General features: G+C 43.5%; 1 protein-coding gene across 2 annotated transcripts in view; it reads right to left on the reverse strand.

Annotated features, from left to right (window-relative positions):
- Nucleotides 1-24,417, reverse strand: part of PCSK2 (proprotein convertase subtilisin/kexin type 2) — a gene marked incomplete at both ends in the record, with an annotated part of 269,142 nt that overhangs the window by 98,325 nt on the left and 146,400 nt on the right. For both annotated transcript variants that reach the window (XM_079783512.1, XM_079783511.1), the window contains 3 exons: nucleotides 12,791-12,828; nucleotides 20,441-20,549; nucleotides 24,072-24,185. In XM_079783512.1, the coding sequence (XP_079639638.1) occupies nucleotides 12,791-12,828; nucleotides 20,441-20,549; nucleotides 24,072-24,185 (261 nt within the window). The remainder of the gene's footprint in view (nucleotides 1-12,790; nucleotides 12,829-20,440; nucleotides 20,550-24,071; nucleotides 24,186-24,417) is intronic.

The following is a 24,417-nucleotide window of genomic DNA, read 5'->3' on the forward strand; positions in this document are numbered from 1 at the left end:
CTCCCTGAATAGCTTACAGCAAACCTCTTATTCAAAAAAATTGGCAATGTTTGAGCTATAAAACATAAGCCTTCTATTTTCATAGCTTAGGGAAAATACCACCCACACACTGTAATACATCTTATTCTTCCGCCTAGCAGAGCACTCATTGGGAGGGCTGTGTGTGTGACATTCAAAGTACAGAATTCACCATCAAAGTACAGAACTCACCTCATGGTGAGGAACATTGCTCAGAGCCAAGCCCTGGCTTCCTGCACTTGGTTTCAGGTTTTAATTATTGGTTAGTCATTAAAGGTTCTTTTTTTCGGTTAGTAATTAAGGGTTCTTTCTTTTGTGAAAAATAATTTCCTGTACATTGGGAGCCAGCAGGGCTACCATGGTTGAGAAGCAAATCCTATTTCTATGTCAGATATTCTCTCTACCTTGGCTATGCAGGATGGAACATTCTGCTTTGCCTGCAGCTCCAGACTGCAGAAATGTAAGGAGGATTCCAAGAGCAGACTCTGAGATGAAGAATGTGGGCAAGAGGCTTATTGAAGACTAGAGGCCCCAGTGCACAAAATTTGTGCATGAGGGGAGGGAGGGGTCCCTCAGCCCGGCCTGCACCCTCTCGCAATCTGGGACCCCTCAGGGGATGTCCAACTGCCAGTTTAGGCCTGATCCCACAGGGGTCCCTCTGCCTGGCCTGTGCCCTCTTGCAATCTGGTACACAAATCCGTGTGCCTGCCTGATCGCCCCTAACCACTCGCCTGCCTGCCTGATTGCCCCTAACTGCTCTCCTGCCTGCCTGGTCACCACTAACTACTCTGCCTGCCTGCCTGATCACCCATAACCACTCTGCCTGCCTGCCTGATAGACCCTAACTGCTTGCCTGCCTACCTGCCTGATTACCCTAACCACTCTGCTTGCCTGCCTGATCACCCCTAACTGCTTCTGCCTTGGCCCCCACACTGCAGCTTCATCCGGAAGGACGTCTGGAATGATGTCCAGAAGGTCGTTTGGCTGTCTGGTCTAATTAGCATATTATACTTTTATTATTATAGACTAGGGGTCCAGTGCACGAATTTGTGCACCTTGAAAGGAACTGTGGGCCACGAAGTTGCGGTGGGCACAGGGGTGGGTCTTGGCCCATCCTCCATGCCCCCCACTCAGCCCCTCATGCCACAACCCCCAGTCCCCTGTCTGCCTGCAGCCCTACTCCTGCCACTGCTGTTCCCATGTGCTGATGGAGCTGGCCCGGCTCGCACCCACTGATGGTGCGGAGTGATTGGGGCTGGTGCCAGCAGTGGGTGCAAGCAGTGGCTGCTGTCCCAATCGCCCCTCAGGAGCAGGGGGAGGTTGAGAAGCCCTCAGGGGTCAGCAGCCGCCACTTGCACCCGCTGATGGCACTGAGCGATTGGGACCAGTGCCGGACACCAGCAGTGTGTGTGAGTGGTGGCTCTGGCACCAGCAGTGGGTGTGAGCATGGCGGGTGCCAGCAGCAGGTACAAGCGCCCGGTGGAAGCAAAGAATTTTCACTAACCACCAGAGGCTCGCCCCGATGACAGCAACTGGTGCCCCACCTTGGTCTGGCGCCCCACTCATCTGCTCTACCATCCCGCAATGGCCGATGCCCAGCATGTTCCACACTTTGCTGCCAATGCCTGCTGCCAATGCTTGTCATGTTCCGCGTGCACCGCCCCCCCCACCGCCCGGTGGTCAGTGCACATCATAGCGACCGGTTGTTCAGTTGTTCGGTTGTTGGGTTGTTCCACCATTTGGTCTTTTTGCATATTAGGGTTTTATATATATAGATGTGCTTTCAAGGAAGCCAGTGAAGGATGGAGGGAAGCAGTATTGGACAGGGGGAGGGACAAACCAAGATGTGATTTTGGGCATGTCCTGCAGGGGGCCCTGGAGGGTTAGTTACAACTCAGCATTTTCCCAGCCCGGGTTGTGTGGGCACCTGCCCGATTCCCTTCTCAGACTCTGCTCTGCAAAAAAGATCACAGCTTTCTCTTCATAGAGTAATTGCCCTTAGACAAATGGGAGTCACAAAGCTCAGGAAGTTATATAGGCCCCCAAGGACCACTGGAAGTCAGTGACTGACACAGGGTTATAAAACGCTAGTTCTCTTCTTCAGGGAGGGACCCACTTGATAATGTGATTCATGTTCCAGAGCTCCCGGGGGTCAGGCTGAGGCTAGACTTCTCCCTCTGTGGACCTGCTTGGGTGAGTGTTCCCAAGAGATCCCTGTGGGGATCGGGCCGAAACCAGCAGTCCGACAACCCCCGAGGGGTCCTGGATTGCGAGAGGGCACAGGCCAGGCTGAGGGACCCCACTGGTGCACGAATCCTAGTATGCATATAAGATCTTTGGTTAATCTCTTCCCGCCCTCCCTCCTGCCCCTTTTCCTCTGAGATTCGTCAGTCTGTTCCTTGTTTCCATGCCTGTGCGTTGAGCATCTGCCCTCTGGTGGTCAGTGCACGTCATAGCTACTGGTTGGATGGTTGCTTAAGCTTATATATATATATATATATATATATATATATATATATATATATATATTTAAAATATTTTTATTGATTTCAAAGATGAAGAGAGAGGGAGAGAGAGATAGAAACATCAATGATGAGAGCAAATCATTGATCAGCTGCCTCCTGCGTGCCCTACACTGGGGATCAAGCCCGCAACCTGGGCATGTGCCCTTGACCGGAATCAAATCTGGGACCCTTCAGTCCGCAGGCTTACGTTCTATCCACTGAGCCAAACTGGCTAGGGCACAAGAATATATTTTTAAAGTGGCTTTTAGAGCTAAAGAATTCTCAAACAAGCAGTGGGTTAAGTACTTTGTATTCAGCAACATCTGAGACTTAGTTTAAAAAGCAAAACAAAGGAAGGCTATTCTTCATGAATGCTTGACATACTTTGTAATAAAAGGATAGTGGAGAAAAAACATGAAAAATTAGAATAACATACTAATTGCCCCCTTTTAATTTCTTTTTCAAAATTCTCTATATAAATCATTATGTTTCCTCGAGGCAGGAAAGAGCGAGTTAAGAGCATGGATTTTGAGGTCTCACTGTCTTAGGTTTGTGGTCTTTCTCTGCTAAGTTCTAGCTATGTTACCTTGGGCAATTGCTTAATTTGCATCCTTTAACATGGGGTGTTCTATGTGCCAGGAGCAGTTTGAAGGGCCCTATGTATACTACTTAATTGACTTATCACAACCATCAATAAGGTCAGTATTGCATTCACCTATTTTAGAGATGAGACACAGAGTCACATAGCTAACATAGGGTAGGATTTGAATTCAGGGAGTCTGGTCCCAAAGCACCTAACTTTCACACCAGACCTATTGCTTTAAGGAAGTACAGCGGGGGAACAGGCACATGAAGAAAGAGAGAGTACAATGCATGTCACCTCAATAGGTGTAGCATTTTTCATCACAGCTGCAGCAAGTTATTGTAAATTATTTGTAGCGTCTGCTCCAAGCAAAGCTTGGACACCTAGGGTTTTTTATTTGGCTCTCTCAGGTGAAACTCCAAAGTAGGAAACCTAGTGAAATGTTTCACATCTTGGGAATTCAATGAGTCTATACTAATAGTAAGGAAGAAAGTAAGAAAGAAACAAAGTGTGGCTCAGTGGTTGAGCGTTAACCTATGAACCAGGAATTCACAGTTCGATTCCTGGTCAGGGCACATGCCTGGGTTGTGGGCTTGATCCCCAATAGGGGTGTGCAGGAGGCAACTAATCAATGATTCTCTCTCATCATTGATGTTTCTGTCTCTCTCTCCCTCTTCCTTCCTCTCTGAAATCAATAAAAACATATTAAAAAAAGAAAGAAAGAAAGGCAGTGGAGAATATATTTTTATATTTTCATAAATGACTTTTGTGGCTTATCATGCAATAAAAATATTGCTATACATTTTTAGAACAGGTATGTTTGGTGATAAGCAGAATAAAATCCTAATAGCCTCCTTGCATTCATTCATCCATCTATGCATCCATCCGTCCGTTCTTGGAATGAAGCCTCCGGTTGATTCTCTCATAAAAAAGAGAATTGGAAGACATTATCTTGGTCTTAGGTCACTTAAATTTAGTCAAAATTTGGGGTGAATAAATTATTTTTGTGGGCAAATTTTAGTCTAAGCTTCTTGGTGGAAGCAAATCTCCAGAGGCAAAACCAGTTATAATCCAACCTCCCTTTGTTCAGAATCATGAGATCAAGCTTCTAGGTCAGTGATTTCACGATTTTTTAAAACATACAATACCTGACTAGTCAGATGTTGCAGAATTTTAGTAATTAGTTTAGGTGTACCATGAAATAAAAAAGGTTGAAAATCGCTGGTCTAGATTAATTCATATGCTGTATCAATGTGAGAAAACATTTTTAAAATGCTTTCAAATATCTATCTCTAGCTTTTAGGGCTGACTTGCTTGTTCTTCCTGCCACATTCTCATAGTGGGTGGTGCTTTCATTTCCAGGACAGCCCTGAGCACATTCTGTTGTAATTATATACTCACATGCTTGTCTCCCTTACTGAATTTCGAAATCCCTGAGTGCAGGGACCAGATTTTTCACATTTTATAATCCAGGTCCCTCACCCAGAATCTTGCATACTGTAGAAAATTAGTAGAAGTGTCTTAAATGTCCACTAGATTAAATGGAACAAAAAGTCAATTGAATAATGTGGAAAAATTGATTGACCAGATTTTTTCTTTGTTCTCACCTGTAGCTGTAAGTCTAGGTCCAAACAAATAGTTTTATTTGAGTTAATTTTTTTTCTCCCATTTTTACATCAAAGCATATTCCTGTAAAAATGGGCAGATTCCTCTGCTACATGGGTTGAGTCAGATGATAGTCATCTGACTGATGGTCTGTCCAGATAATTAAAACATTTTTATTTCCAGTATTCAGTGTGGCCTCCTCATGGTAAAGTGCTACTGTGATGTGACATCAAAAAGAAGTCAGCCTCTCCTTTTAATAAGGCACAAAGGTTGTTTAAACCTCAATTTTATATGCAATATTAATGTGTTCTATTTAAATATTAATCAGACTAAAAGCCTGGAGTAATGCATGCAATCAATACTTCACAGCAGCTGAGTCATCCAGGGCTGAGGACTGGCCCATCTCCAGCAGATGCCCTTTCATCATGGTGGCCACTTGCTGCCTGGAGCCCTGGTGTGCACATGGCTGCTGGGCTCAAAGTCACTTTCTCCAGGCTCCATGCTGGCAGCCCTTCAGAGTGCTCCAGAGGCCTCTCCTCAAAGATAGTTATCTTTCAGGAACCCATCAAAAGAATGGCAAAGTGCAGATCCTAAGGGTGAGCTTTTGTTGGTGAAATAGCAACTCTGGATTATAAATAATGTTCCAAATTTTGGACTGAATCAAAGAGCATTAGATAAAATCAGAGGACTTTCCCATCTGGAAACTTAACTGCATTTTCACCAACCTGTATTCTACACATTCCAGACATGAAACAGCTCTTGGTTATTTGCATGTGAATTATCCACACTGAAAATCATATTTCTCCAGGCCTTTGACTATGGGAACCTCAGTTAGTTCTATGATCTTCTATTCCCCTCATCAGAGACATACATTAATGGGAATGGGGTGGTGGCATCACCTATGAGATAACTGAGAGCTAGGAGTGAGAGGGTTCTGCATGCTAGAGGTCTCCATCACTAACGATAGGGGCTCATCATACGATTGAGCTGATTTTGTTTGCAATGAATGAATGATGGATTAATAGTCAATGTAATTTAGCAAATATTTATTGAAGGCCTGTTTAGCACTGTGCTAAATGTTAAGGGGGACACAAATTTAAAAAAAGTACACACTTTCCTACAAAGAGGTCATGATCTAGTCCTGATGCCACCATATGGAAATAGCATTGTTGACTGAATAAGTGAATGAATGAATAAAGTGCCAAAATGAATGATGAGGTTAATCATCAGAATATTGGAATGTTTTCAAAGAAATCCATGTTATGAGGTGTATCCCTAGAGATTTTGATTCAGTAGGTGTGGGGTAGGGCCAGAGAAATCTACATTCTCCTTAGGCTGGGATGGGCATCCATTACTGTGGGAGGACCAAGGAGGGGATCTAGCATGGGTAACTGTAATAGCTGCTGCATAAAAACAACCATAAAATGTCAGCAGCATATTACAATAAGCATTTATATCACTTATGAGTCTACCGTTCAGCTAGGAGCAAGATGATCTAGGTTGGGCTCAGCTGGGCAGCTCTGCGGATCTTGGCTGGGCTTGTTTGCTTCTGGGGATTGGCTAGGGGTCAGCTGGCATTGGCAGGGCTCTTCCACTAGGCAGCTCTGCTTCTTACTGCAGTTCTGTAGGTTGACTTCAGTGGCTGTGTTATGGGTTCTGGCAGCTGGGGTAGCTCTTCTCCATGTGTCTCTCATCTTCCTCCTGGGTACAGTGGGCTAGCCTGGGCATGCTCTTCTAATGGAGATGGTAGAGGCGTACGAGGGCATATGGGAATACAAAAGGCCTCTCAAGGCCTCTGAACTGGCAATCTGACACTTCCATGTAATTTTACTGCTTTAAACAAGTCACATGGCCCCACAAAAGTCAAGGAGTGGGAAATACACTTCCCCCCTTTGGAGAGAGGTTCTGCAAAGCCCCTCAGTAGAAGCTGAGGTCTAGGGAAGGATGAGGAGTCGGAGCCAATGCAGTCTTCCACATTTGCTGCACTCAAGAATTTGTGGAAAAAATGAAGGAGGAGCACTCAAATCTGTACAGATTTCAGCACAGGATCTTGGAGCTGCTCAGAGGATGATGCACAGTTTCCAAGCTGAGAGATGGAGGCCCTAGTTCAAGAAGTGGTTCAACCTTCATGTCACCAGGGCAAAAGCCTGGTCTCCCACACTGTGATCACTTAAACACCAGGAGGTGTAATTTCCTTGGCCTGGAGAAAACTTCATTTGGAAAAAATTACCATTTTACAATCCTTTCACCCACTTTGAGGATTAGGCCTCCCTTATGAATATCCATGAATATCCTTTAGCTCAAAGAGCTGAGACAGAGAAGAGTAGATGAGAAATTCTACTAGGACAGTGGTCGGCAAACTCATTAGTCAACAGAGCCAAATATCAACAGTACAACGATTGAAATTTCTTTTGAGAGCCAAATTTTTTAAACTTAAACTTCTTCTAACACCACTTCTTCAAAATAGACTCACCCAGGCCATGATATTTTGTGGAAGAGCCACACTCAAGGGGCCAAAGAGCCGCATGTGGCTCGCGAGCCACAGTTTGCCGACCACGGTACTAGGACATCCTTTTTCATTACATTCCTGGCCATGGGCAATGAATCTTCTCTCTCCCTTTATCTTCTGTTACTTAGATGTTCTTTTAAAAATAAACCTTTATTTTTTCAAATAAATCTTTGAGCTTTATTTTGGTAGCCTCTGCTTTTTGGCCTTTGCTTCCCTAGCTTCACAATCTTATAGTTAGTCTGGTTGAGGTGTCTTTTTCTTCTCTCTTGAGAACTTTGAGCTTACAGGGGAGGGCACTGAGCAATCGCACCTTTTCTTGAGGCATGCTCCTGCTTCTTCTCCATCAGGACAACCTGCCATTGTGCACAGTTGTAATCTCAGCTCTTTGGAGATGGAAATGAATGTTTATTGAGCATCTGTTATCTGGAAGACCCTGTACACATGGTATCTCAATGATACCTCACAGCAAATCTGGTATTCATTTTGCCCATTTCACAAATGAGGATACTAAAGTTCAAAGAGGTTTAATAGGTTAGTCTCAAGTTACACAACTATGACTTAGGAAGCCAAACATCACACTCAGTTTCCATTATTGTCACACTTTCAGAACTTCATCCTTGCATGCTAGCCGACTCTGTCAGCACCTGCAACTCTCCACCTGAACACTCTCTCTGTCTGCTGACTGTATTCTACTTGCATGGTGGGCAGGTCAGAAGAGCTGGGGAGTTAAGCCCCCCCCCCCACCTCCCTAACTTGTGCCCTCTCCTGGGACACAGCCCTCAACCAGTGATTGACAAGTTGATGGATAACTTTCAATGGCTCTGTCTACACTTTCCCAGAGTTCCATGGTGAGAGCATGCTCCTTTGCTCTCAGTAGTGATAGGCTTTGTAACAAGTGCTTTCTCAGCTGCTCTTTCTTCCGGAATAGTTCCTTTCTCCCCAGCTGGTACTTCCTGGGGTACCCCTCTCCAAATAAATTACTTACTTTCCAATCCTTATCTCAGGTCTGCCTCTGAGAAAACTCCCACCTGCAGCAAGAAGACTCTCTTTGGATTTTACAGAACCACTAGCCACTTCTTCACTTTTGTAGCTTCAGCAGAGAAGGCTTTGAGCAAAGCAGGGGTGCTTGGCTCCACCCACACCCACCCTGCAGGACCTGAACCTCAGTCACAATTCTTGTGTTCTTGGAGAAGTATCCCTCTATTCCTGAAGACCTCTGGACTTGGACCAGTGCTGTGAATGGTAAAGAGATGGGGCCACACGGTAAAGAGATGAACATCCTCCCTGCCTGCCAGCCCCTCACCTGTGAGATACGTCCCTTACCAGTGTCCTTATTGACCGCCGGCTTCTCTGGAGAACATTTGAGTCTGGCTTCTCTCTCTTCCTCTGATGCGTGCACATAGTAGGTCTAATACACAGTGATCAGATTGTGTTAGTGTGTATATCCAGACCATTCGCACAGAGAGGATGGGGTAAAGGAACTCTGATTTAGACTTGATCTAAAATAGCGTCTTGGCCAATACTTGTTTCATGTTATTACTATTGGGATGGAAAAAGGAGAGTTTTAATTATTTGGGATAGTGAGCATTTATCAGTGGGACTGGATCCCTCAGATTAAATCTAATCATAGAACAATACAGTAATACTTCAAGCAGCTATTATTATCCTTTGCTTCTAACTCTCAACAGATTTAATGTAGATTTGTTGAATTAAATTAACACTAACGACTCACATTTATATATTTGCAGTTTTCAAAGGATTTTAATTCTCAGTTTAAATAGAAAGAACACCACACTACCAGTATACTCTGACTCATCTCTTTTTTTAAAAAAAATATTTTTATTGATTTCAGAGAGGAAGAGAGAGCTAGAGACAGATGGAAACATCAATGATGAAAGATAATCATTGATCGGCTGCCTCCTGCAGGCCCCCTACTGGGGATTGAGCCTGCCACCCTGGTATGTGCCCTTGACCAGAATCGAACCTGGGACCCTTCAGTCCCCAGGCTGACGCTCTATCAACTGAGCCAAACCAACTAGGGCATCTTCTCTTTTAATATATGGAAAAAAACAAGCTTTGAAAATATTTCTGAGTTGGAAAACAGTTTGTCTAGTTTGATTATGAAGAAATTCTTGTCATTTTTGTCTAAAAAACTTTGCTAGAGTTTTTACTTCTCACTGAAAATAATCTGTAGCAAGAAGTAATTTCCCCAACACAGCCCATTTCTGTTTATTTTAACCTTTAATAAATTTCCAAGTCATCCTCTCTGAGGCAGATGTTGCCAGCATCCAGCCCATTTACCTTTGGCCTATCACCCAGGTGAGTTCTGGCTGCCTGTACCTGCATCTTTGACAAAGGCTGTGGGAAGGTAGGATGTGCTGGGATTTTAACATTTCCTGGGACCAACCCTCAACCAATGACTGACAGAAGTTGCTGTAAAAATACCCCAGCTTCCTTGGGTATCCCATCCTGGGTGGGATAACTGGCACTTATTCTATACTGTCCCCGACTTCCCAGTGGGATGAAGTTCCAGCCGCTCCCTTGTTTGATAATGTACCATTTATCAGCTGCTTTCCCTTCCATATCTAATTACTCCCTCTATTCTTGCTTCCTGGGATCACCTCTCAAATAAACTACTTGCACTCAAACCCTTGTCTCAAGGTCTGCTTGTGAAGGAACTCAAACACAGACCTCCCCAAAGTATATTTCACTAGAAGGGCACCAGGCTAGCTCATCACATCCAAACCATTAAGTCACCTAACAAGGTGTGAAGCTGTCTGTTAATCCTTTGCTCAATTTTTGAGCTCATCACTGTCCACTGATTTCATTGTTCTCCTGGGCAGGTCTACTCCACTTGCCATCCTCATTCTGTTAATTATAGTGTAAAATTTTTAATTAAAAATAAAGAAGATAAATTGGTTAATAGCTTTAAAGTTGTCAGTCTCTATACAGAGTAAGAGAGACACCGAGACTGTTCAAATCAGTTCAGGCTCAAGTTCTCTGCTGAGGGATTAAGAATGAGGTATTTGTTGTTCAGTTTTCTCACTTATACCAGACAGAGAAAACATTTTTAATCCTCACCCAAGGATTTTAGAGAGAGAAAGGGGGAGAGAAAGGAGGAGAGAGAGAAACATCGATCAGTATGCACCCTAAACAGGGGCTGAACCCACAACCTAGGTATGTGCCCTGACCAGGAATCAAATCCAAAACCTTTAGAATCCAAAACCAACTGAGACACACCAGCCAGGGTGAGAGAATATTATATTACAAAATTTGTAATCAGCTATGTAATTAGACATAATTGTTGTAAGGTACCAAGTATTTAATAAATGTTGAAGACTAGGACCTTCCTCTGGATTGAAGGTTCTGTTCAATTCTTAGATGCCATCTACTCTAAGATTAGTGTAGACATCGCCATCTCCTCAACAACACATACCTGCCAACTGGCCATCAATATTCCTCTTTTTTTTTGTTAATCCTCACTCCAGGATATTTTTTTCCATTGACTTTTACTTTTTTTATTTTTATTTTTTAAATATATTTTATTGATTTTTTACAGAGAAGAAGAGAGAGGGATAGAGAGCCAGAACATCAATGAGAGAGAAACATCGATCAGCTGCCTCCTGCACACCCCCACTGGGGATGTGTCCGCAACCAAGGTACATGCCCTTGACCGGAATCGAACCTGGGACCCTTCAGTCCGCAGGCCGACGCTCTATCCACTGAGCCAAGCCGGTTTCGGCTTTCCATTGATTTTTAGAGAGAGTGGAAGGGAAGAGAGAGAGAGAGAGAGAGAGAGAGAGAGAGAGATCAAACCTGTATCACAGGCACATGCCCTTGACTTGGAATCAAACCAGAGACCCCTCGGTGCTCCAGCTGACACTCCAACCACTGAGCAACACCGGCCAGGGCAACACTCCTCTTGAACATTTTCAGATATGGAGAACTCATTACTTACTGGGAGAGATAATTCCTTTTATTTATTAACCTTACTCATTAGACAGTTCTTCCTTTAACTCAGTGGTTCTCAACCATTGTTAGTATGCTCCTCAGGTCTGGGGAGCATACTAACAATGCCTCTGTGTGCACCTCCCCAGGCTACCATCCCCGCCATTTCTGTGTAAGGAAAGCCCGTGGGTATCACAGCGCTGGAGAAATCGCAGCACAAGCATTTCTCCATCTCCCTTTTGGAGAACTCTCCAGAGCCCTGCAGCTCCTGGGGAGACAGAGAAAGGGGTGGCATGAGAGGAGGCAAACAAGGCTCTATGTGGGGCAGTCCCTTTAAGGAGGCAAAGGGGACAGCCAGGCAGACAGCTCCACGTGTGTCTGCAGGAGGGGAGAAAGGACACAGGAAGGAGAGGAGAAATGTTTCCTTAGACTCTGCAGATGGACCACTGAGGCGGAACCTGCAACTCATAAGTGGTTCTTTATTGTCTTATCTACAGGAGTGGAGTCTCATCTCTTGGAACAGAGCTTTGGATTAATTTTTGTCACGTCTCTCTGGGCCCACTTTGTCTGGACGGTGCCCATGATTCATTTAATTTTCTTTTTAATTATTAAAATGATGCTCAGCCCTTAGTATACTCCTGTAGGTTTATAAGACGCCTGCAGTAAAGAGAAACCCAGCGCATGGGTGCTGTTTCCTAATGCTCAATGCACTTAACACGTGGAAAGTCTCTGTTCTCTTTTTGCAATGTAGATACACACCTTCTAGGGTGAATGACCCAGAATGTGGATCCCAAAACACTTCTTTTCTCTATTGAAGTTCATGTTCTCTTCAATATGACCTCTTCAGCTACTAAAATAACATTCTGAATACTTAGTTCTGCAGCTTATAGAAGTATTGCTTAGTAATAGTTTAGATAATTTTAAGTGAACATAGCAATGCTCGAATAGTGGCTCTCCTGGGGTTAAAATAAAGTGATCACTTTTCTTTAAAGGGTTTGTAGGTTTCATCAGGGAAGCAGAGTGACTTGCATGTGGTTCTAGCCCAACAGCATTGACCATGCCTTTCTGTTAATATTTCTTACCTGTGGGAAACTAAATGCTCTACACAGCGTTGTGGGGGCAAGTCGGTGTGCAGGGCTCGTAAACACAGAACTAATAAAAAAGATGATGCTCTTGCTTTCATACAGCTATGGTTGCAACGCGAGTTGCTGCACTTTTTGGCACTTTGCCATCAGTTTCATCCAGCAAAAACCCAACAGGCTCATTTCCACCCTTCAATTCAATACTAGTATCCTCAGCTAGAGTTGATTTTAAACCTCCCTCACATTTTCCCCTCCCTGTACCTTCCAGACCTCAAGTTTCCTGCTTTTCTTCTTAGAAAATCACCAGCTTTTTCTGCTGCTAGGCTCCATACCCTGTCAGTTTGTCTTTGGCCTGAGCTGTGGCTCTAATAAGATGGGCAGTTTTAGTGTGCATGCCTGTGTATGCATGGACGTGTTCACATGTGTGTGCCCCGTGTGCATGCATGCATGTGTAAATGTGCATGTGTATGTTCCTAATAACAAGGGACACCAGAACACCTAAGGTGCACATGTTTCCCCACACAGGTCAGCTTGTACTTACGTAATTTGAGGCCAGGTCTGGGTGGAGATAGTCAATCCCTGTGAAAAGACAATAGCACAGGAACGAAAGGTTAATACCTGCCACTGTCCTCGGGAAAGCTGCTCTAGAAAGATCTTACGTGCTGCACCCAGGATACACTGTGCCTGAGGCCCCAGCCTTGTGTTTTGCTGCCCGAGTGAGGGTGGGTGGGTTGCACCGCCCAAGTGAAGAGACAGCTGCCACCAGATGCATCGGAGGAGGGAAGCCAATTAGAGCTTGGAACCTCAGGATAATACTTCTGCCATAAATGTTAGCACAAAGGGGCTTAGTGTGTATAAGATAGATGGCTCATCAGGGCAGTGATGCAAGAGAGATTTGTGGAAATCCTGACATTTCTAAAGCATCAACAGGCATTTCTTCTGAAATGAAACTGGCCCGGGCGAGGGAAAGCAATTATTATTGAACAGGGCCTGGACAGCCATGGATTAGGAGAGGGTTCTCTGGCATAGAAATAATAAGAGTAACATAGCCTGGCAAGAAAAGCGATTAGGTGAAGAGCAAATGGTCTCCTGCAAGATGTCCCGAGTAGGAGTTGATACTCGTCTTCCCAGAATGTGGCTTTCCTGGAAGCCGAGACCTCGAGTCGCCCTGCAGGGGTCCTGTGCTTTCTCCTGCATGTGGACTACTTTGTTGCCCAATAGTCATTCCAGTGGTAGAATTATGGTCCATGAGTTGCTGGCCTCCATCAGACTCGTGAGTCTCAGGAAGCACCCTGGAACTTCAAGGGCAAATTGAAAAGTTTTCCTTCAGGTCTGAGAGCCATATAATCATTGCAATTTCATTTCATCTGAGCATCTAGCCCTCCGAGAAACCAGCTAGGCTCCTGCACTACCTAGCATAATTGTTGTAAGTGTAGGTTTTGGAATCAAAGATTCAAGTTTGAATCCCAGCCATGCTGCCAACTGGCTGCATGACTTCAGGGAAAGCGGAAAGCACGTGGCTTCTATATGCTTATTTTCTTCTTGATCTAGCGGAGGTGCGAACAGTGTGGTGTGCTTCTAATGGTGGCCTTTAACAACTCTATTGGGTTGCAATATTTAAAAGCCAGAAGTATTATTCAGCCTCTCATATAGCTGTCATCTTTACTACATGCATACCAAAGTCAGGTCACAACTATAGCTTTGTTCTGCAAAAAAGAACTTGTATCAGGATGTATATAGTTGACCCTTGAACAACGAGGGGTTAGAGGAGCCAACCTCCTGGGCAGTTGAAAATCTGTGTGTAACTTAAGTCAGTCCTCCATGTATGTGGATTCCCAACTACCAGTTGACCCTTGAAGAAAGCGCGTTTGAACTGTGCTGACCAATAGAAAAACCTGTGTATAAGTGGACCCGCACAGTCCAAGCCAGCATTCTTCAAGGGTCAATTGTATTTGTAAAAAAAGTTTTCCTTTTTTTTCCTTGTTGCACAAGTCATTTCTGATAAGTACTTTTTAGACTGGGAATCACTGTTCTCAGGAAAGCTGCTCTAACATGTTTCATATCTTGCTGCTGATATTTTGACATCTGAAACAATTACTGTTATCATGCTGATTTCTATATCTTGAGAGAGTATAGCTGGTCACTTCCTGCCCAATATCCTCCTCCTCCTCCTCTCAAGGACTGCAGAGAGACAGGGGTTAGAAGACTTAAAGACAAACACTTAAAAGTTTGCAGGATTCTAATTTAGAGATGGTTAGTTTAGGTTGTGTTAGGGATGAGCCTGGGCCATGGGACCAACAGATCCAGTACCATTTCAGGTTTAGACACTGTAATTAATATTTATGTGACTTTGGCCAAATGACATAATCTCTTGGAACCTCAGTTTTTTTGTCTTTAAAATGGGGATATTATTTACCTTGCAAAGCAATTTTCAAGATTAGAGCCAATTCATCGAAAGAGTTTAGCTTGTAGTAGACACTTGATAAATTATATTTCTATCCTCATCATTAGTACCATTATCTACCATATCACTAGAGGTATGTAGATAATGCTGAAGAACAGAACATTAAAAAAATCTACTTGGTTTTAGAATGTTGTGTTGGAATTAAATTGTTGTATATATTTTCTAAAATTTGTTAAATTTTGTGAACTCATTGTTAGGCAAAAAATGTTATAACATACAGGCAAGGTAAAAGAAAAATGACAAACACACAGATGCACACACAGAGAATGTTTTTTTTCTAATAATGAGTCAATTTTTAAAACATGACCCCATGTTCTGAGAGTGCAAGTTGTTTAGGAGGGGAATTTTTGGAGAAATAGTAGTCTCTTCTCTGTGAAGGGAAAATATTGAAGCAAAGAGGTAATCTGAGACCAGAAGGAAATTAGAATTAAAACAAGATAAATTTAGCCCAATTAAATAAAACATCTTTAATTAGGTTATGGGGAAGACCAGGTGTTAAGTTAGAACAGATACAGACTTTAGTCTGAGAAAGAAAATATTATTTATAGAATTGTAAAGGATGACAGACATGATCCAGAGAAATAAAAATGAACTGAAGCAAGAAAATGATAACCTGGTAATTAAATAGTATTTTAAGAGTTTTGTAAGTTTTATATTCAGGGGAATATGCTGAATACATCTTCTTTTTTTTTTTTTTTTGAGACTTGGTGTCTAATTTTATTATTTTTTAAATTTAATAAATCTTTATTGTTCAGATTATTACAATTGTTTCTCCTTTTTCCCCCCATAGCTCCGCTCCACCCAGTTCCCACCCCACCCACTGCCCTTACCCCCCCATTGTCCTCATCCATAGGTGTACGATTTTAGTCCAGTCTCTTCCTGCACCCCCCACACCCCTTTCCCCCTGATAATTATCAATCCACTCCCTTTCTTTGCCCCTGATTCTATTATATTCACCAGTTTATTCTGTTCCTCAGATTTTTAATTCACTTGATTTTTAGGTTCACTTGTTGATAGATATGTATTTGTTGTTCATAATTTTTATCTTTACTTTTTTCTTCTTCCTCTTCTTAAAGAATACCTTTCAGCATTTCATATAATACTGGTTTGGTGGTGATGAACTCCTTTAGCTTTTTCTTGTCTGTGAAGCTCTTTATCTGACCTTCAATTCTGAATGATAACTTTGCTGGGTAGAGTAGTCTTGGTTGTAGGTTCTTGCTATTCATCACTTTGAATATTTCTTGCCACTCCCGTCTGGCCTGCATAGTTTCTGTTGAGAAATCAGCTGACAATCGTATGGGTGCTCCCTTATAGGTAATTAACTGTTTTTCTCTTGCTGCTTTTAATATTCTCTCTTTGTCTTTTGCCCTTGGCATTTTAATTATGATGTGTCTTGGTGTGGTCCTCTTTGGATTCCTTTTTTTGGGGGGTTCTGTGCACTTCCTGGACTTGTAAGTCTATTTCTTTCACCAGGTGGGGGAAGTTTTCTGTCATGATTTCTTCAAATAGGTTTTCAGTATCTTGCTCTCTCTCTTCTTCTGACACCCCCATAATTCTGATGTTGGTACGCTTGAAGTTGTCCCAGAGGCTTCTTACACTATCTTCAACTTTTTGGATTCTTTTTTCTTTTTGCTTTTCTGGTTGAGTTTTTTGCTTCTTTGTATTTCAAATCTTTGACTTGATTCTTGCGGTCCTCTAGTCTGCTGTTGGGTCTCTGTATAATATTTTTTATTTCAGTCAGTGTATGTTTAATTTCTAGTTGGTCCTTTTTTATATCCTTGAGGGTCTTGTTAAATTTATCGGCCTTTTCTAGGAAATTCTTGAAAAACCTTATAACCGTGGTTTTGAATTCTATATCCAGTCATTTGTTCTCCTCCATTTCTTTCATTTGTGGTCTGTTTCTTTGACTCCGCATTTTCGTTTCTTCCCTGAGTTGGTAGGGTAGCTTTGTGTGCTAGGTTTCCTATATGGCCCGGTGGGTCAGCCTCCCCAGTTACCTGAGGTGGACACTATTGGTGCTCCCCTTTGTGGACTGTGTGTACAGCCTTATTGTAGTTAAGTCTTGATTGTTGTTGGTATCACTGGGAGGAATTGACCTCCAGGCCAATTGGCTGTGAGTATCAGCTGTGTCTACGCCGGGATACCTTCTGTATTAGAGACAGCCTTATAGGACCAGCCTTGCAAAATTGCAAAAGCCTTTGCGCTCAGCTTGGATGGGGCGGAGTCTCAGGGCTGAGCAGACAGTCTTGGCTTCCCATCAGCCCTGCCCTTGCACACGTGGCTCCAGACCTCTGCCTTCCATGGATCCCCTGAGTTTCCGCCTGACAGTCCAGATTCCCCCTGTAAGAGCGTGGGTCACCCAGGGGCTCACCCGGAACTGGGATTCAGTGCAGTCAGGAGCTTCCGACTCCTTCCACTATGGAAAGCCTGCGGCAACCTCTGCAGTCAGACCTCTCTGTGCACACTCATGCGCGCGCGCGCCTCCAGACCCCTGCCTGCTGAGGCTCCCCCGAGTCTCCGAGTCTCCGTGTGCCTTTCTCTACAGTCCAGACTCCACCTGTATGAGCCTGGGTCCATGGGGTTTCGGATGGAGCTGGGGTTCAGTGCAGTCGGGCGCTTCCTTTCCCCTCCCACCAGCTAGGCACTCGGCCGCCCTTCCTCTCTGCACGCACATCTCCGTACCTCAGCGCTTTGCGGCTCCTCTGATCCGTGAGCTTTTCTCTTTCCTTCTAGTTGTAGAATTTCCACTCAGCCAGCTTTCCTGTGGTTTTGTATGATATCAGTTCTGTCTTTTAGTTGTTGTTTTGAAATTGTTGTGAAAGGCAGCAGTTTAGGTGCTTACCTAGGCCGCCATCTTGGTTTCTTCTACATCTTCTAAATCAGCTTATTTTTCACTTCTTTTATTAGTAACATATTCAATCTTATTTTTCACGTATTTGTTTATTTTCAGCAATGACTGATAGACCCTATGTAGGTCCTGGAAAAAACAGGCAGTTTGGACACTCAACCTGAGCTATGGCTCATGGTCTGCAGGGGCACCTGCTCATCAGCCAATCATAATGAATATGGGGCACAAATTAAAAATATTTGGTTATATTTTTGTTCATAAACCATTAGTATCTGCCACTAGTTTGAAGTCTAATCCACAATAGTCCAAATTCCCAGGAAGCTCCAGAGACTTCAGGGAATTAGCAAGGATCTCCATGTACATCTTCCTAGTTAGAATGGTAATAGTTCAGTTGAGATGTATTACTGGTCCTAAGCCCAGTTACTTTCATTGTTCTAAGAAAGATAGCCCCTTGCACCATCCCTATGGACTTATATGCTGCTGAGGAGTAGACTTCAATGGATTAATTGTATTTTCAAAGGTGGTGGTTCAGTATCACTGATCCCTTATGGTATTCTACAGTATGACAAGGTCATCCCCTTCCTGATTTAGAGGTAAGTCTATTCTTTCTTCTTCAGTCTGACTGGGCTGTGGTTGCTTCTACAAATAAGTTATAGAAGCTATGACTTTCAAGGCTAAGTCAGAAAAGGCCAGGCATCTTCCACCTGTTTCCTTTGGAAACTTGCTTACTCTTCAGGAAGCAAGCTGCCATGCAAGAATCCCATGTGTAGTCACTCTGTTTGACCGCTGAGCCCCAGCAACAGCCAGCATCAACTATTAGCCATCTTGGTTCAGCTCAGTCAAGCCTTCCGATGACCACAGCCCAGCCAACATCTGAATGCCTGTTCTTGGGAGCCCTGAGCCATCTGTAAAAATCCATCTACCTTGCTGGCGAGACCACATGGAGTGGAGAAGCTGGGACTGTATGGAGCTGGAGGGAGCCTCCAGTTGCATCCAGTCCCAGCCGTCTTCAGACTCCAACTGCATGAGATACCCCAGAAAGGCCAGCAGCAGAACTGTCCAGCTGAGCCTGGGCAATCCACAGAACTGTGAGAAAGAACAATATGGTGGTTATTTAAAGCCACTTAATTTTGAGGTGATTTGTTCTGCGTTAGTAGGTGACCAAAACAATGGGGAAGTTAGGAGTTTTAATTGGGAGGAAGAGAATTTGCTTTTTTCTTTCTTTCTTTTTTTTTTTGGAATCCCAAAGGCCACTGATGAGCAGAAGAAATAACATAAATCAAATTCTGTCAAAACTTTCTGAAGGACTTGGCCTTGCAAGCCAGGAAACATGGAGCAGAGGCAAGAGTCATCTTTGCTATCTTTGGAAGGGACGATGGACACTCAGGCGAGGGGGTTACATTTAAAGAGTCCTGAAGCAGGCATCATAGGGCTGATGGAGGTTTCATAAGAGCGGTGTGCCTGTCTGTTGTCACTGTGGTGCCACTTTGAGGGTGCTTCTCTAATACCCAACAGGGAGTACACAGTGGATATGCTGCATGGTCATTACAATATATCCTAGGTAGGTTTTTCCCAAACCTAGGTGCATCTTTCTCCTGGGCAAGCTGGCGTCAGCCACTTTAGTTTCTAAACCAAAATATTAGGAAAGAAGAGACTGTTTCAGCTCCAGACACAGTGCGCAGACACTCTTGTGCAGAGCTCTTTTCTTCTTGTGAAAACCCTCGGCTGCTAGAGAAAGCTTTTACATCCACTTCAAAATGTTGAACACATCAGAAAAGAGGGAGGCATTGTTTTTATGTTGCTATTTAATGAACCCACACAAAGACAGCAGCAATTTTAATCACTCTGGCTCCCCTTGTTTTCCCATCAATTCTGTTTCAAAGGCTTGCTTTAGAGAACATAGTGTTCTTTGAGGATCTTCAGAAGGGAAAGGCTCCATCCGTTGTTTCATCTTTGTATAGTCTTTATATGTAATTGGGCCAAAACTGCACAGTGGCACTTTTACTGGGAGACCCAGACAGCTAATGAAGACCCAGATAGTACATCCCCAATGAGATAACTACAGGGCAGAGACGCTCCAGGATCTTGGCAGAGCCAAGGACATGTGTAGTTAGAAAAACAATTCACCCAAACTGTTGGCTTTCATATAAAAAAACTATTGAAAATAAAGCTCTGTTAAATCTTTGTCTGGCAGGTGTTTGGGATAGGATAATATGTTCTAGGAGTCATGCATCATAAAATGTTATCAAAGTCTGCTTTACAAAGGCTCATTCTGAAAGTAACAATAAAGTAAAAAATTCTCCAAAGCCCAATCCTGCTGCTAAAAAGCTATTTCATGGATCTAGAGCCACATGGTCTAATATACGTAAATTTCTGTGATGATAAAAATGGAGTTTTTGGCTTGAATTTCAGCAGCTGCTAGATCCATGTAGCTATTGAAAACTTGAAATGCAACTAGAAGTTGAATTTTTAATTTTATTTAGCGTTAATTAATTGAAGTTTAAATGTAAATAGCCACATATGGCTAGTGGCTAGTACATTGGACAGTGTGGATCTAGAGAAATAGATGGTAAATATAAAGAGGTTTAGAAGATGTTTTAAGGTAAAGTATAAGCAGTGGTTTAATAAAAAATTAAAGTTGCAGAATGATCAGATTTTATTAGTTTAATTAATTTATTAATTCAACAATTTTTTGTTAAGGGTATCCTCAAATTTGAGGACGATGGATTTGGAGGAAGGTGAAGGCTTGGTCACAGTATAGATGGTTATCAGGCCCAACATCTGGCTATTCTGCCTCCAAAAGAAGGACTCTCTTATATGCTGAAGCACTGCAAAGACACCCTTGCTTACAAATGCTGTAAAGGCATTGAAAAACTCACCATCATCCATAATTCCAATGGTAACACCTTTCCCTGTGTAGCCCAGCTCCCAGGCTTCTGCCACATTCAAATCAAGGCCAGGAGTGCCATCGGCTTGTCCAGTATTGATCTGGTACAGGAATTCCAAGCAGAGAATCTTATTAGTTCGGTGGAGTAAAGCACCTGTGTAAATGTTTGCTTGACATGCTCTGCAGCCATCTGCTATTCCAGGGCCAGCTCAAAGGCCACATGTTCCCTGAACCAGTACTTCTGGGCATCCTCCCACTAGCCTCCTCCTTTAATTTTTTGATATACACTGTTAATGCTTTATATTTTTTATAAGTATGCAAACGCAGTTTCAATCCTCCCATCTTTTATGACCAGGTTGTGATCTTTAAACTCCATAGAGCTGCCATTTCCAGAAACCCTCCTTAGTTTAGAATTAAGTGCTTGCTTTTGTAGTTCTTGATTTATACTTCACATTTTGAATTTAGCACATATTGTTTGGGATTATTCTTATGTGACTATGATTTCCTTACTACATACAATATCCTTTACAAGAGGGAGATGTTCTATTTACCTTTGTGATTTCAATACTAACACACCAATCTTGCTTTAAAAGTATTTGTTGAGCTAATTAAAGATAGCTGGCTCAACTTTAGTGCATATTCTCCCCCTTAAAAAATCCAAAGATGAAATAAAGGAAAACAAAGGAAAAAAAATCCCAAATAAATGTGCTTACTGCCCTCTTTTCATGCATCTTTGTCCTGTGCAGATTTTCTCAAAGATGAGTCATAAAAAAATAGTGACATCAGAGTTTGTATTGGCAGAAACTCACAGTGACCAATTGGCCGTTACAGTGTTGCTAAAACATTGTGTGAATGTCTCTTCATAAAAATGGCCACTCTTCATAAAAATGGCCACTCTTCTCCTTCCAGGCATTTGTTAAGATTATACCTCTCCATTCCCTTGGAAGTGAGAATGACTGATTTTGGCCAATAGAATATGAGCTTATATGTGTCATCTGTCACATCTATTTGGAAGCTTTAAGAGCCACTGTGCAATTTGCCCCTTTCTTTCTCTCATGTGCTCATGAAAGCAGGGATCAAGATGGAGTGGAGATGGAGCTTAATTTGCCTGAGTTCCTGATGGATTATGAAACATTGGAAGCATAGCATGAGTGAGAAACTTTGATTTCATTAAGCCACTGTGATTTGAGGGTTGTTATTGCAAGAAACATAGCCTATCCTGACTAATATAGTCATCCCTTTGTATTGGAAGGGATGGTTCCAGAACCCCTGTGGATACCAAAATACATGGATGCTCAAGTCCCTTATATAAAACTAGAAGCCCGGTGCACGAAATTCGTGCACGGCGGGGGGTTGTCCCTCAGCCCAGCCTGTACCCTCTCCAATATGGGACCCCTCGAGGGATGTCCGACTGCCCATTTAGGCCCGGACCCACCGGGATCAGGCCTAAACGGGCAGTCGGACATCCCTCTCACAATCCAGGACTGCTGGCTCCCAACTGCTTGCCTGCCTGCCTTCCTGATTGCCCCTAACTGCTTCTGCCTGCCAGCCTGATCACCCCCTAACCACTCCGCTGCCAGCCTGGTTGATGCTTAACTGCTCCCCTGCCAGCCTGTTTGCCCCCAACTTCCCTCCTCTGCCAGCCTGGTCACCCTTAACTGCCCTCTCCTGCAGGGTTGATCACCTCCAACTGCCCTCCCTTGCAAGCCTGGTCCCTCTCAACTGCCCTCCCTTGCAAGCCTGGTCCCTCTCAACTGCCCTCCCTTGCAGGCCGGGTGCCTCCCAACTGCCCTCTCCTGCTGGCCATCTTGTAGTGGCCATCTTGTGTCCACATGGGGGCAGGATCTTTGACCACATGGGGGCAGCTATATTGTGTGTTGCAGTGATGATCAATCTGTATATTACTCTTTTATTAGATAGGATAGAGGCCTGGTGCACGGGTGGGGGCCAGCTGGTTTGCCCTGAAGGGTGTCACAGATAAGGGTGGGGTTCCCTTGGGGCCTGGGGCGGCCTGAGTGAGGGGCCTGTGGTGGTTTGCAGGCCGGCCACGCCTCCTGGCAACCCAAGGGGAGGCCCTGGTATCTGGAATTTATTTTCCTTCTACAATTGAAACTTTGTAGCCTGGGGCGGCAGCCATTTCTGTGGCAGTTAATTCACCTTCTACAATTGAAACTTTGTAGCCTTAAGTGGGTGAGCCCGGCCAGGGTGTGGGGAAAGCTTTGCTTCCCCTGTTGCCAGCGGCAACCCTGGCCTGCTCTCTCAAGCTCCATTCTGCCGCCATTTGTTTGAATTTGTTTACCTTCTATAATTGAAACTTTGTAGCTTGAGTGGAGGCTTAGGCCTGCAACGGCTATGGAAAGCTTGGCTTGCTCTGTTACCTGGGAAACCTTGCTCTCTGTGGCTGTAGCCATCTTGGATTGGGGTTAATTTGCATACCCACCCTGATTGGCTGGTGGGTGTGGCTTGGCTGGTGGGCGTGGCTTATGTAGCGGAGTGATGGTTAATTTGCATATTACCATTTTATTAGAGAGGATGGTTTGGTATTTGCATATAACTTACGTTTTGCACATAGGTTACAGCAGGATATGCCTACACTTCATTTGTGTGGATTCGGCATAACGCTCTGCATGTGGCAAATTAAAGTTTTGCCTATTGGAAATTTCTGGGATTATTTTTAAAGTATTTTCAACCCCTAGTTGGTTGAATTGTGGAGGTGGAACCCGTGGATATGAAGGGCTGACTGTACACATAAGTTTATTTAGTTACCCAAATGGAATTTTTAGAATTCCATGCCCAAAAGCATAAGGCATAGTCAAGGTCTAAAGCCCCAAGAGGGAGGGGGTTTGTGGTGTGTTCCTATAATGTAGCCGTCCATGGGTCATAATTTATTTTCTCTTTTGCTCGACATATTTTAATCTTAAATAAAACTTCACTCACATTGATAAATTAGTCACTCATTTCCTCTCAATATGCCCTGCAGTTTGTTTTGTTTGGAGGCTTTGAGCACCTTTTCAACATAACTCAACCCATCCAAATGGATGGACTCTTGGGGAGCCAGAAAATATTCACTACCAGACAGATGGGTTTCCCTGCCTTGAATCCTGCATCAATTAAGTACCATGGAACTGATTTCCTGCCATTATTTGAGGAAACACTGATAGATGCTACTTCTGCTACTTTAGTTTTCGAGGTCTTTTGCTTGTTTCTTGTGTAGTCACCTGATTCTTTGCCTTATGTCTGTTGTTTCATCATGTCCTACTATTACTCTGATGGTTGAGACCCCCACATAACTCTTCCCAGACCTTTGAGTTGACCTTGATATGTTTTTGCATCTTCATTCATACATACACTGGGGCACTTTTCAGAGTCTGGGAGAATCTGATTGGCTTTTGGTAGTTGCTTTGACCCTAGGAGGCCATGGCTACTTAGCAGTTCAGAAGAAAGCAGATTAGGGAATGAGATGCTTGGGTGGTGCTAGAAAATCAATATGGATCAGAGGGGATAGAGCAGTTGATGGAGTCGGATGCTGGCCAATGTCCCAAAGAATAATGAGGAAATGGAAATGCATTTTGTATCCCAAGTCTCAAAATGAGAAACGTTAGGAATAATACAGAGACACTTACCAGATACCATTGCTTTGTAAAAAGAGGATCATTCATGTTGATATCGATCTCATTGATATCTCTATACCCTCGCTTTTTCCGTTGGAATCCTTCTTGTTGCAAGGCCATCTTTACCTGGAATGACAATACTGGCACATTACCTGACTATCAACCTAAACATCCCTCTTTTGAAATTTATTTCCATGAATTCAAGTTCCATTTGTATCTGAAGTGTTTTTTTTTTCCCCCATCCAAAGCTATGCTTATCTCATGTACACTCTCACTTTCTGATTATTTTCCAAGGGCATCTACTTCTGCTTGCAATGAGCAAACAGGCTTGGTGATAGCTCAAAGTGAGTTTCCCTAA

Source organism: Cnephaeus nilssonii (assembly GCF_951640355.1).
Source record: "Cnephaeus nilssonii genome assembly, chromosome: 11".
Taxonomy (NCBI): Eukaryota; Metazoa; Chordata; class Mammalia; order Chiroptera; family Vespertilionidae; genus Cnephaeus; species Cnephaeus nilssonii.